The sequence below is a fragment of the Lithobates pipiens genome, unplaced genomic scaffold (assembly GCF_037356315.1).
Source record: "Lithobates pipiens isolate NorthernLeopardFrog02 unplaced genomic scaffold, aLitPip1_a1.2 Scaffold_19, whole genome shotgun sequence".
Taxonomy (NCBI): Eukaryota; Metazoa; Chordata; class Amphibia; order Anura; family Ranidae; genus Lithobates; species Lithobates pipiens.
Window position 1 is genome coordinate 68,675,776 of NW_027507764.1, and position 14,510 is coordinate 68,690,285.

At 40.8% G+C, this 14,510-nt stretch overlaps 1 protein-coding gene across 2 annotated transcripts in view; it reads left to right on the plus strand.

The window, feature by feature from the left end:
• Nucleotides 1-9,326, plus strand: part of MINDY3 (MINDY lysine 48 deubiquitinase 3) — a 197,166-nt gene extending 187,840 nt beyond the window's left edge. For both annotated transcript variants that reach the window (XM_077490847.1, XM_077490848.1), the window contains one exon: nucleotides 5,614-9,326. In XM_077490847.1, the coding sequence (XP_077346973.1) occupies nucleotides 5,614-5,760 (147 nt within the window). In that variant the 3' untranslated portion in view covers nucleotides 5,761-9,326. The remainder of the gene's footprint in view (nucleotides 1-5,613) is intronic.
• The last annotated feature ends 5,184 nt before the right edge of the window (nucleotides 9,327-14,510 follow it).

Consider the following 14,510-nt stretch of genomic DNA (forward strand, 5'->3'; position numbering starts at 1 on the left):
TTGAGGGAACCATGGATGCCAACATGTACTGTGACATACTGAAGCAGAGCATGATCCTCTTCTCTTCGGAGACTGGGCCGCAGCATAGCATTCCAACATAAGGACTACAAACAAACCTCCAAGACGACCATGGACTTGCTAAAGAAGCTGAGGGTAAAGGTGATGGATTGGCCAAGCATGTCTCCAGACCTAAACCCTATTGAGCATCAGTGGGGCATCCTCAAACGAAAGGTGGAGGATCTCAACATCCACCAGCTCTGTGATGTCATCATGGAGGAGTGGAAGAGGACTCCAGTGGCAACCTGTGAAGCTCTGGTGAACTCCATGCCCAAGAGGGTTAGGGGAGTGATGGAAAATAATGGTGGCCACACAAAATATTGACACTTTGGGCCCAATTTTGACATTTTCACTTAGAGGTGTACTCACTTTTGCTGCCAGTGGTTTAGACATTAATGGCTGTGTGTTGCGTTATTTTGAGGGAACAGCAAATTTACACTGTTCTACACTCTGTACACTCACTACTTTACATTGTAGCAAAGTGTCATTTCTTCAGTGTTGTCACATGAAAAGATATAATAAAATATTTACAAAAATGCGAGGGGTGTACCCACTTTTGTGAGATACTGTACGTGCAATACACACATTTCACCATATTTGTTTTATTAAAAAGCTGCACAGAAAAACACCCGGTGATCCAGTTCGAAATGAAGAGACGAGCTCCTAATTTCCTGTTTTAAATGACATCTCTGAAATCCAAAGTGGTGTCAACAGTGCCCAATTCTCTGCTGCTGGGCTACAGAAGTCCCTCCCCCCTTTCTCCATAAAATAAGGAGGTGTTTTGTAGTCCAGTCGAGTAAGGTTAATAGATAACACATTTCAATGCAACAAAAACATTGCCAGCTCCCTGGATTTGTGGCGGGTGCAACAGGTTTTTTAAAAAGTCAAAACATGGGAAAATGTGTGTGCATTTCAGAGATGTACTGAGTATATTTTTGTAATGGCTTTATAACCTTTTGACCTCTGGAAAGTTTTACCTTCTTCATGACCAGGACATTTTTTGCTATTCAGCATTGCGCGACTTTAACTGGCAATTGCTCAGTCAGGCAATGCTGTACTTAAATTACATTTATATTGTTTTTCTTTTTACCCAAATAAAGCTTTCTTTTTGTGGTACTTGATCACCACTGTTTTTTTTTTATTTTTTGTTATATAAATGAAAAACGACTATAATATATTTGAAAAAAAAATATAAAAAAAATTGTCTTAGTTTTTGTTATAAAATTTTGCAAACAAATGATGTTTCTTCGTAAATTTAGGCCAACATGTATAAGGCTACATTTCTTTGGTAAAAATAAACCAAATCAGCGTATACTATTAACCACTTGAGATCCGCGCTATAGTCAAATGACGGCTACAGCGCGGATCTCCTTTTCTGGGACTACGTCTATTGACGTCGTCCCATGCACGAGTGGCCTGTGCGCCCCCTGAGGGGCGCGCACGGCGCGCTCTGTGATCGGCGAGTCTACGAGACTCGCCTGATCACCGATCCGTGCAAGGGGTCGATCCCGACCCCTTATCACGTGATCAGCTGTCAGCCAATGACAGCTGATCATGTGATATAACGGAGCCGGTAATCGGCTATTATTCCTCCTCGCGCTGACAGCGCGAGGAGAAAAAAAAGCCTATCACCGGCGGCCGTGATCGGGACATCAGTCCCGATCACGGCCAGCCCTGCTAGTGCCCACCTGCCCCCTGCCAGTGCCCACCTGCCCCCTGCAAGTGCCACATTAAAAAAAGTAAGTGCCCCCTGTCAGTGCCACCCAGCAGTGCCCACAGTGCCACCCAGCAGTGCCCACAATCTGCCTTAACAAAGGTGCTGCACCCCAGTGCCACATATCCGTGCCCATCAGTGTCATCTACCAGTGCCCAGCAGTGCCACCTATCAGTGCCCATCAGTCCCATCTATCAGTGGTACCTATCAGTGCCCATCCGTGCCACCCATCCGTGCCATCGTATGTGCCCATCTTTGCCCATCAGTGCCGCCTTATCTGTGCCCATCGGTGCTGCCTTATCTGTGCCCATTTGTGCCGCCTTAACTATGCCTATCAGTGCCCACCAGTGCAGCCTATCAGTGCCCACCAGTGCAGCCTATCAGTGCCCACCAATGCAGCCCATCAGTGCCCACCAGTGCAGCCTATCAGTGCCGCCTCATCAGCGCACTTCAATGAAGGAGAAAAATGACCCGTTTGCAAAATTTTATAACAAACTATTAAACATGATTTTTTTTTTGCATCTTTTTTTGTTTGTTTAGCAAAAATCAAAACTCCGAGCTGTAATTAAATACCACCAAAAGAAAGCTCTATTTGTGGGAAAAAAATGATAAAAATTTCATTTGGGTACAGTGTTGTATGCCCGCGCAATTGTCATTCAAAGTGCATCAGCGCTGAAAGCTGAAAATTGGTCTGGGACTGAGGGGGGTTTAAGTGCCCAGTAAGCAAGTGGTTAATCTATGTGAATGTTATAGAGCAGTGATGGTGAACCTTGGCACCACATTTCCCATGATGCTCATGCACTCTGCAGTGTAGTTGAGCATCATGGGAAATGTAGTTCCAAAACATCTGGGGTGCCAAGGTTCTCCATCACTGTTAGAGTCTACAAACTGTGGTAATATTTCTAAAATTGATCAATCCTGATGTATTGAATGTCTGTCTCATTTCTGGTGGTCCTAAAATGCCAGGACAGTACAAATAACCCCCAAATTACCCCTTTTTGGAAAGTAGACAGTCCAAAGGTATTTAATAAGAGGCATGGTGATTTTTCTGAAGTTGTAATTTTTGGGAAAATGAAAAAAGTCGATCAAGGTGTTTTTAATTTAATGTTTTTTTGTTTTTTTACTTTCTGTCACCAGTGCAGTACAGTATCATCGTATAGAGACATAATCAAAAAACACTACAGTGCTGACACTGTGCCCATCCTTATTACCGGAGGTCTAGGAATAAAAATGTAAATTAGTAGAAAACGGCTGATACTATGGTGCTGGCAAGGCTGCTTTCATTTGTGGGCTGGAAATCCACAATTTGTAAAATAGGAAGGGAAGAAAGCCTCAAACCGGCATAGTGTAGCACAATTAATTAAGTAAAATACTATATAAAACAAATAGAACTCACAAGCGGGTGAAGGGGAGATGGAGGATGACAGTCCACAATGGATTGTAATGAGCTGGGTGTTGTGAGGTAGTCCTTGGTGGAGAAGAAAGCCCGCTGTGGTGGGGAGCAAGATGAGCCTGGAGTCTGTGCAGGTAGACTGGTGTCAGGCTGCCCTTTGTGGCCGTGATGATATATATAGACTGATGAAGGAGGCATGGCTAAACTTCCGAAATGCGTCCAGATTGGCTCACACAGCGGTTGGACTGACAGCTCCTCTCACTACTCCAGCTGGACACATCGTCCGATTCCTGGATATACCATCACAGCCAAACAGGGCAGCCTGACGGCGGTCTCCCTGCACAGACTCCAGGCTCATCTTGCTCCCCACCACAGCTGGCTTTCTTCTCCACCGAGGACTACCACACAGCTCCCAGCTCATTACAATCCACCACAGACTCATCCTCCATCTCCCCTTCACCTGCTTGTGAGTTTTTGTTTTATATGGTATTTTACTTAATAAATTGTGCTACACTATGCCGGTTTGGCGCTTTCTTCCCTTCCAAGTATCATCGTATGACTGGTGTGGCCTGTTCATTATGTTGGCCACAAAATATGAGCAATTTTTTGTAGGATGATCAGAATGTAAGTGCACAAGCTTGTTTTAGCCAAGCATACCTGTTTATAGACTAAGTAGACCCCATGCAAGAAGAACTTCACCCTTCTCATAAAAATTACAGCAAAGACTCCATTGGTAATGTTTAGTAAAGGCAATCACCAAACAGATACCGTTAAAGATAATTACAGGCTTTTTGTTCTTTGCATACCTTATTTTTATTCCTCTCATGGAGGCCATGTTTACTAAGGGCAGATGAATCCATCTTCCTTTACTTCCTGGAATGCAGCCCAAAACGCTGCCCCTGCTTCCTGAACCATGAGACACTGTAAAGGCACTATGATATAGCCTTCGAACGATGCATCTGGGAGGCCAGTGTTGCATCACCAGTGCCTCACTCAACCAGGAAGTGGAAAAACTGTGATTGTAGGTAAAAGCAAAAAATGTTTAATGAATGCGAGATGATTTCATATAAGCATGCAGAGCTGATGTCTGTTTTAGTGAAGGGGTGGGGAAAGGTCTGCTTTATGCTGGCCATAAATGGCTCAAATTTTGGCCAATTCAGCAGAAATTCGAGTCATGGGTGACCTCTGTGATGGCATCCTATTCAATTAAGTCGTTTGGGTATTCAGACAGCTGTGGGTGCTATGGCTGGTTGAATACAATAGCCAACAGTGTAGATTCCTCCATTCATTGTTTTGTGTGGATGAGGGAATCCATTGATTTTTCTTCTTTAGCCCATGGGGATGAAGGCAAAAAATGTAAGCATGTGTGTCTAGTCAGAGAGGAGACCCCGTCTCAGGGGAGCAAAAGATATAAGCCAAGAAGATCGATTTGCAGAACTCAGTCCTTACCTCAATCCTTGCAAACATCAGGGAATTCCACATCTTGATCACTACTGGTTGGATTAGAAGACCGTTATCTGATGTCTGTGAAATAGTTGTCAGCTCTAGATCTGCTCTTCTCTGCCTAAACTCTGATTTGTGTGTCAGAAAATTCTCAGGAGACTTCTAATGAGAAACCTCCTGACCCCAAAGCATGCTAGTAATTCAGGAGATCTAAATGTGAAATGTAAAGCCTATCTCAAGGAACTTGGGAAAAGGGGACATCATGCTGCTGTGGTCAATTAAGTTAAAACGGGGCCCTTGCATAGAACATATTTCTTATAATGTAAATTGATATGATGGTGTTATGTTTTAGGTATAAAATTAGATTTGGGCTATATATTGGTACCGCATCCATAATTTACATTTAATAAAAAATAAATAAAACCTTGCAGACATTACTGGTACCAGAGAAGGACAGTAGCACAACATTTGTAAAAAAAATTGTATTTTGTTACAAACATTCAAAATATATTTGCATTATACTAATAAAAGCATAAGATCAGTGCTCATTTGAAATGGTGCTGTTTCCCCCCAGATCACTTACCAATCGAAGTGAAGCAAAAGCCAATGGTGTGCCGTGTATCTTAAATCTGTATGTGATCTGGAGGGACACAGCATGATTGCTACATGTCATGTTGCATGTTATTGTTTAGCATTAATTGTTGTGCTTTGTTTCATTTTGGATAGGACCTTTTCTTTGTGGTCAAGATATTGAGGTCCTAAGGAAGCCAAGTTTGTGAAACGCATCGCCCTCTTGACATAATCGATTAGAAATATTGTTGGAGTTTAAATGTATGGCCTGCAACATTTCAAATGAGCACTGATCTTATGCTTTAATTAGTATAATGCAAATATATTTTAATTGTTTGTAATAAAATACATTTATCTGGTACCATTAAAGTCCGGAAGGATGTTATGTTTTAATATGGCTCTTGACCATACCCTAACATCTATCCTTTTGTATCAGGTCACCTACATTGAAGGGACAGCCGTCATGGGATTTGAAGACCCAAGACTCCAAACAGATGACACTCCCATCAAGCGTTGTCTACAGACCAAATGGCCATATGTAGAGCTTCTCTGGAACACAGATCGACCTCCATCATTGAACTGAGTTTCCTTGGAGCAACAAATTTCATTTTTAAAGGGACAGTCCACCCAAAACTGATATATCTTTTTTGTGGATGGACATTTTGTACCACACACACTGGCCTCTTCTCTTTTTTTTTTTTTTTGTGTAGGACCCTAGAAGGAATAATGATACCTGAGCCTCCTACCTCTGTACCCTCCCCCCCCCCCCCCCCACCTTGGGCATAATTTATCTTGATCAGCATTCTGATGGCCAGTGGTCCCATGCCTCTTATGCTCGCTGCTGCATAGGAATACACAGACAGTAGCACAGTAAATAAAGAAAGGTCAATACAGTGAAGGGGAATGGGTTAATGGGAGGGTTGACACTGATTTGGTAGGTGTTTTCAGTGTACACCCAAAACTGAAATATCAATTCTGGGATGGCTTACCCTTTAAACAGTGCTACTTTGAGGGACAAATTCTGATAACTGGAAACCCCCCAATGTTTATACTCGATAAAAGCATTGATGCTAAAAAATATATTATAACTGTATATACATTGCAATTCATTTATTGTTCATGCGCTCAAGATCAAGTCATCAGTATCAGAAACACTAATTATATTCACAAAACATATATACAGAAATTTGTATGAGCTCTTTCAGGGAAAGAAAGGTACAGTGCCACTATTGTAACTCTTACATATGTATGACATGCGTTTATCCTATGTTTCGTCAGTATGGGTAGTCAATCATGCACCTTTAATCCAAGTATGCCTCATGTATTAATCTGGCCTTATAGGAAGACTTTGGGTGTGATTCAGTAAATCTACAAAAGATTTACATGTGGGGCTTCAATTCAAGCTTTTTCTTTTCAAAATTAGCCATTCATAGGATAGTAGTAGCATACTAGCCACATCATAGATTTTTATGTTGCAACATTTTAGGACTAGGTCAACCTTTTCTCAAGCCAGAGATCTACAATTAGGATGTGGCTGGTACACTATTACTATACTGTGAATGTTTTTTGGGAATAAAAGAGCCTGAATTGCAAGTCCTTTGTCTTAATTATTAGTGGATTTTCTTTATCTACATGTTTGGCATTTCGGGACAGTTTTGCCATGTCTTGCATTCATTGTTTTATTTTATCCTGGAAACAGGTTGCTCCCAATTGTAACATCCAATTGAAACGATATTAGCTGAACCTAAATCTGCCTATTTTGGTAAGTTGCTTTTGGTCAAATCAGGAGTCTTGCTTTTTATACACTGTATGGCCAAAATGTATGGACAGAAAAACCATCAAATCTATATGAGCTTGTTGGACATTCCATTTCTGACCCATGGGTATTATGTAGTTGGCCTCATCCTTTGTATCTAAAGCCGGTGCTTAGCAGAAGTTAACAGCGTTTGGGAGCTTCTAGGAGTTATCAGCTTTTTTTTTTCTGCTGACAAATTACCCCAAAAAATGCAAAAAAGTGAGGGGTTTTCTGCTGCTAGAAACTGAAGCTTGAAAAACATTTCTAGCTTACAATAGTGTGCATGGACACATAGGACACTATTTGTTTCTAGTGGCAGAAAAATAAAATGCTCAGAGTAGCTGCTAGGAGCTTAAGGCCGGGTTCACATATTTGCGACCGCGAGTTCATGTCTGGGGTCCAGTGTGTGTGTCTATTCAGTGGTTCAGGTATGAATTTTTGCCTGAATTTGCACCTGGACTGGACCCAAACATGCACAGGACCCTTTTGTAATCCAGACCATGGCCGCCTGCCTCGGACCTGTGTGAACCAGCTCCATTGAGAGCCGGTCACACTCGCATGTCATGCAAATTAGATGTGGGGTTTCCAGTTTGCTCATATGTGAACCCAGCCTCAAAATAAGCTAGTGGGCACAGAACCATGAGCATGCAGAGACTTTCTGTACAGGTTTTAAACACCAATCCACATGACCCAATAGGTTAACCATAGACCTGCATGTCTTGGAGTGGAAGATCAACAGCCATTGATACATCTGCCAGTTATTGCTCAAATGACCAATCCTCTGGGATCTTCTGAATTCTTTATGAATGGATGCGCAATGCACATAATGTGTCCTAAAAAAGGACCAAACCACCTTCTCCAGAAATACATCGGTCACAGAAATTTCCATTATGTCAGAAAATTCATGCAAGCAGTAATGAGCACTTCTGATGCTCAAAGGCAACAATCTTTTTGTGGTTAACCTCTACAAGGACCCATTTCCCAAGAAATGCTAGACCTTTTGATGTTGTTGGGCGTTATGTGGCCATCCTATGAATTGACTTTGTAAATAAATTGGATTGTTTCATAAATTTAAAAGCACCATTCATGTACCCTAAAAACTACCGTCATCACAGTGGCAAAACACGTCACATACTAATGCTTTTGAAAAAATTGTGTATATTGCCCATATCAACTTTCTGATTGAAAGTGAGAAGCTGGTTGCCGTGAGCATTAGTCCTCCTTTCAGACACTTTTTTTGTACATGAGGTTTGGAAGGAGCGGTCTCAGTGACTTAAAGTGGTTGTAAACCCTTACATAATATACCTAGTGAAGTGACTGGCCTCCAATGATACGCAGAGATGAAACCCATCCCCCTACATAAGTTGTACCTGTCTATCTACAGCTGTCCTTTCCCCTACATTAATTCAAAGTATAGAATTTACATAGGATCTCTCACCTCTGAAAAGTGTGGGGGGGGGGGGAGAGTTAAAGTTACATAAGTGAGTAGAGCTCTGAGAGCTGATTGGAGGGAAGAGATACACCGCCCTTTATACAGCACACAGGATAGGAACTGAGGCTGTCAACTACAGATAGTCCCCTCCCCTGTCACCAATTTTCTCTTGGTGTCAGGAAAACTCATCAGACGTGACTTGTGCTGTTTGCAGAGGAACAAAGCAGCAGACATGAATGACGCGTAGTGCTCTGGATTGAGACAAGTATACACTATAGAGAGATGTGTTTTGTTCATATTTCATGTCTGATGTTTACAACCACTTTAAATTACAATGTGGTTTACGGGGAAGAGCTATTGATGGCGACCATTAATATATATATATATATATATATATATATATATATATATATGTATGTTTCAGCTTATCAGTCCCAAACTCGTAGTGATGTAACCACCCAGGGGAAATGATTTCCTGCAGACCGCTGACCTCCCCTCAGTCATCCCATGGGAAAATGCAGCAACCGTCTTCAGCCTTGTCATGCAGGAAAATAGATGGATGTTTCGTGCTGAAACTTAAAACGTCAAATAGAACTTTTACATACATATTTATTAATATGTCTTTTATATATGGTAATGTGTTGGGGGTTTTTTTTGTAGGTTTTCTTGCCCTTGAAGTGAGTGTATTGTCTTTCTGGGTATTAAAGAGCATTTTTCCAAATATTGTACAAATTCTTATATATATTAGTTCCTTGCCATTGCCAAATAAGCTCTCACCCGGCTTTTCCCAAAATGAGGCATTAGCAGGTTCAGCATTATAATTGTGTACACATTGTGACACCCACCTAATATGAGACAAATGTCCACTTTTTATTATGATCTGACTGCCGGCCTTTAAATAAATAAAACTTTTTTTTTCTGATCTGTGTGACAAATGTATTTATTTGGACCTTTCAATTACTTAACATAATATCACTGGCACAGAAAGTGAGTGGAAAAGTTAAACCTCCCAAACAAAGCCAACAGACAACAATAGAAACGTGACAATAGCTCTAATTTATTCCATCTCTATCTAAAACTAAAAAAGAGACCGTTTTAATTGTAATTTAAAGCAGTATTAAACCCAAAACTTTTATATTTCAGCTTACCAATGATTACATATGGTGGCTGCATTCGTTTTCTTTTTTTAGTCTTTTCCCCCTCTGTTGCCACCTGTATTAGGGTGTTGTTTATCCTGGGGGAGAGTGAGTGTTAGAAGTACTAGCAGAATTAATTCTAAAAAATTTAAACTGAACTCCAGCTAACGCTTTATAAGCAGTTACAGCAACAGTATTTTTTTCCTTTTGGTAATTACTGGCTGGAGCTTCAGGTGAAAATAATAGCCTTAAAAAAAGCTGCAATATAATTGTTTGCTTTTTCGTTTAATACTGGTTTAACAAAAAAAATATATATATATATAGATTTCCGCAAAAGAAAGAAATTGGTTAACTACTACACACACTTTCCCCCATTCCTGCCCAGGCAAATTTTCAGCTTTCAGCGCTGTCACACTTTGAATGACATACACTGTGTGCATATGACATTTTTATAATTTTTTTTCACAAAAATAAAGATTTCTTTTGGTGGTATTTAATCAGTTTAAAAAAAAAAAAAATTGCTAAATAAACAGACCTTTTTTTTTTTTTCTTTTTTTTTTTTTTTAACGTGCGTTTTTATTCATATATTTTTTCGGTTATAATATTTTGCAAATAATCTTTGTCCATAAATTTAGGACAAAATGTATACAGGCTCTCTTCACTTAATGACCAGGTTCCATTCCAATGACCAGGTCATTAAACGAGGAGCCACAAGTCATTAATATTTTAATTAAATCCTAAACAAAAAAGACCTCAACCTCCAATTATCTCAATAGGAGAGTATAACTCAAGTCGCCTTATATCACTCCTCCTCATATAGGAGGCTACTGCCGTAACCAAAAACAATATGAATAAGAAATTATCCCCTTCGGGGGGATTACAAGAGAGGTCCACCACCTGGCCCAGTCTGAGGTCTAGAGCTCTCTGGAACAGGTTTTCATCTAGGATGACGCTGTACATTGCTGAATTCATCTTACCCTCAATCCCGACTAGTCTCCCAGTTCCTGCCGCTGAAAAACATCCCCACAGCATGATGCTGCCATCACCATGCTTCGCTATAGGGATGGTATTGGCCAGGGGAAGAGCAGTGCCTGGTTTCCTCCAGACATGATGCTTGCCATTCAGGCCAATGAGTTCAATCTTTCTTTCATCAGACCAGAGAATTTTGTTTCTCATGGTCAGAGTCCTTCAGATGCCTTTTGGCAAACTCCAGGTGGGCTGGTATGTGCCTTTAACTGAGGAGTGGCTTCCGTATGGCCACTCTACCACACAGGCCTGATTGGTGGAGTGCAGCAGAGATGGTTGTTCTTCTGGAAGGTTCTCCTCTCTCCACAGAGAAGCGCTGGAGCTCTGTCAGAGCGACCGTCGGGTTCTTGGTCACCTCCCCAAATAAGGCCCTTCTCCCCTGCTAGCTCAGTTTGGCCGGGTGGCCAGCTCTAAGAAGAATTCTGGTTACAAATGTCTTCCATTTACGGTTGATGGAGGCCACTGTGCTCATTGGGGCCTTTAATGCTGCAGAAATGTTTGTCTCAGTGGTCTTCAGACAATACCCTGGTGGCTTGGTTTGTGCTCTGACATGTGGGACCTTATATAGACGGGTGTGTGCCTTTCCAAATCATGTCCAATCAACTGAATTTACCACAGGTGGACTCCAGTTAAGTTGTAAAAACATCTCAAGGATGATCAGTGGAAACAGGATGTACCTGAGCTCAATTTTGAGTGTCATGGCAAAGGCTGTGAAAAATTATGTATATTTGATTTTTATTTTTGTTTTTTTAATAAAGTTGCAAAAATTTTAAACAAACTTCTTTCACGTTGTCATTATGGGGTATTGCTTGTAGAATTTTGAGGAAAATAATGAATTTAATCCATTTTGGAATGAGACTAACATAACAAAATGTGGAAAAAAGTGAAGTGCTGTGAATACTTTCCGGATGCACTGTATGCTCAGAGACAGTTGTCACTCCAGGATCATCGGGTATTCTATTAATGGCAACCAAAAATTAGAAAATTTGGATTATTAATTGAGCACTAAGCTTGTATGAGATAGTTTAGATTAGTGATTGTATTTAAATCTACTTTTAGTCTACTCTGGTGTTCAGCCATAAATTCAGCTATCAGCAGAAAAAGGAAACGTCAGCATCCTGTCTTCCTCCCTCATCTTAAGCAAACCATCTTTGTTTATTGAGAAAATTAGATTGGGGACTAGAAAATCATAAGTTGAATTTCCTTGTTTTTTTTTTTTTTTTTTATGTTTTCCTTCTCTGATGTAAAACTGCTTTTGTGAAACAAATCTCATGGCTTTGAGGATTGGTAAAGTCCAACTCCCGTTTGGTCAAACTAAAAAAAAAAAAGTGGCAGTTCCCAGTATTTAGCTAAAAATAAAATTTAATTAAAAGAAAAACAGTCCTGGCTGCATCACTCCTCCCTTTATCTCCAGTGCTGTCCCCTGCAATCTCACTCAACTGTACAGATAAGTGGCAACCACCCTAATCTATAACGAGCCTTTACAGCTCGTAGTCTCACTCGGTCACCAATCCAGCGCCATTCCTCTTTACACAACAGGATTTGTGTCCCTTGTTCAGATTTTGAAAAATATGAAATATTGCATATGAATATTTCAGATTTACATTTTCAGCAGACAGAGCCCCAGGTTTGTGTTACTAAATACCTGTCTATTTTCAGTTCTTTGAAAAGAAAATGCTGTCTACAGAGCTCAATAGCACAAGTTTCAATATACAAAGAGAATTGAATGAAAGCTCATTCACACCATTTCATAGACCTGAATTTTCAATACACACTAATGCAGGTCTCTGTAAGGGTACACAAAAAAAACAATTACTGTTTACACCACAATACAGCAGTGATGTACAGGGTGGTATGGGAAAATGCAGCATAATGACACGGGGGGATAAGGAAAAAAAAAATGCACAAAAGAAAATTCACAAAAGAAAATGCACATTGATATATATCAATACACACAAAAAAATGCAATGCCAAGCTGCAGCAAGCAAAGCCAACGGAATATTGGCATGCATTAAAAAGGGGATTCACTCCAGAGATAAAATGATAATTTTCCCGCTCTACAAGACTCTGGTCCGGCTGCACCTGGTGTATGATGTCCAGTTCTGGGCACCAGTCCTCAGGAAGGATGCGCTGGTGCTGAAGAGGGTCCAGAGAAGGGCAACAAAACTAAAAAGGGACTGGAGGATCTAAGCCACGGGGAAAGACTGCTAGCACTAAACTTATTCTCTCTGGAGAGGAGACGCTCGAAAGGGGATATGATTTCAATGTACAAATACGGTACTGGTGACCCCAAAATAGGGATAAAACGTTTCCGCACAAGGGAATTTAAAAAGAACACACGGCCATTCACTAAAATTAGAAGAGAAGTGGTTTAACCTTAAACTGCGTAGAGGCTTCTTTCCTGTTACAGCGGTAAGGATGTGGAATTCTCTTCCACAAGCGGTGGTATCAGCGGGGAGCATCGATAATTTCAAAAATCTATTAGATAGGTACCTAAACGACCGCAACATACAGGGATATACAATGCAATACTGACATAAAAGTACACACAGTGTGGACTTGTGTCTTTTTTTTTTCAACCTCACCAACAATGTAACTATATGTAACATACTGAAATGCACATAAAAATGCATGTATTTGTGTATCGATGTGCATGGTTTCTTCATGAGTTTGTATGCATGTTATAGTGTGATTGAGCCCTGAATCACAAAGGCGATCTCATCTGACCAGAGCATCTTCTTCCACATGTTTTCGGTGTCTCCACATGGATTCTTGCAAACTGCAGACGGGACTTCTTATGGCTTTCTTTAAATAATGGCTTTCTTCTTGCAACTCTTCCATAAAGGTCAGATTTGTGGAGTGCACGACTAATAGTTGTCCTGTGGACAGATTCTCCCACCTGAGCTGTGGATCTCTGCAGCTCCTCCAGAGTTACCATGGGCCTCTTGGCTGCTTCTCTGATTAATGCTCTCCTTGCCCGGCCTGTCAGTTTAGGTGGGCGCCCATGTCTTGGTAGGTTTGAGGTTGTGCCATACGCTTTCCATTTCCCGATGATGGGTTGAACAGTGTTCTGTGAGATGTTCAAAGCTTGGCATATTTTTTTTTTTTTATAACCTAACCCCGCTTTACACTACACTACTCCACAACTTTATCCCTGACCTGTCCGGTGTGTTCTCTGGCCTGCATGATGCTGTTTGTTCACTAAGGTTCTCCAACAAACCTCTGAGGGCTTCACAGAACAGCTGTATTTATACTGAGATTAAATTACACACAGGTGGACTCTAGATTTACTAATTAAGTGACTTCTGAAGGCAATTGGTCCCACTAGATTTTAGTTAGGAGTATCAGAGTAAAGGGGGCTGAATACAAATTTATTTGTAAAAAAAAAATTGAAAACCATTTATCATTTTCCTTCCACTTCACAATTATGTATCACTTTGTGTTGGTCTATCACATAAAATCCCAATAAAATACATTTACATTTTTGGTTGTAACATGACAAAATGTGGAACATGTCAAGGGGTATGAATACTTTTTCAAGGCACTGTATAAACAAATAGACGCTAGTATCTCACTACAGCACCATCTATAGTTTGGAGTGCATAGTACATGCTGTGCACTTCCAACGGAGGACGCCTCACTGGTTGCTCGAACACCATTCTCCTAGCAACCAACAAGCACTGAGCAGGAAGCTGCCACATTTAGTAGCCGTAGTAATACCGCCACTGCATGAATTACTTCCCAGCAGCGGGAGGTTCCATTCAGTTCCTTCACCTGCTTGGCAAACAGCCAGAGGTTGCTGCAAACTAAAACCTCATCCCTAATAAATAGCAGATAGATATTTATGGTAGAAGTAACTCTGTATGTCTCATGCCATAAAATCTTTCCTCCAGCCTAACAGTTTTTCATGATTTGTACACTGGCAGATGTGCATGCGCAGCTCA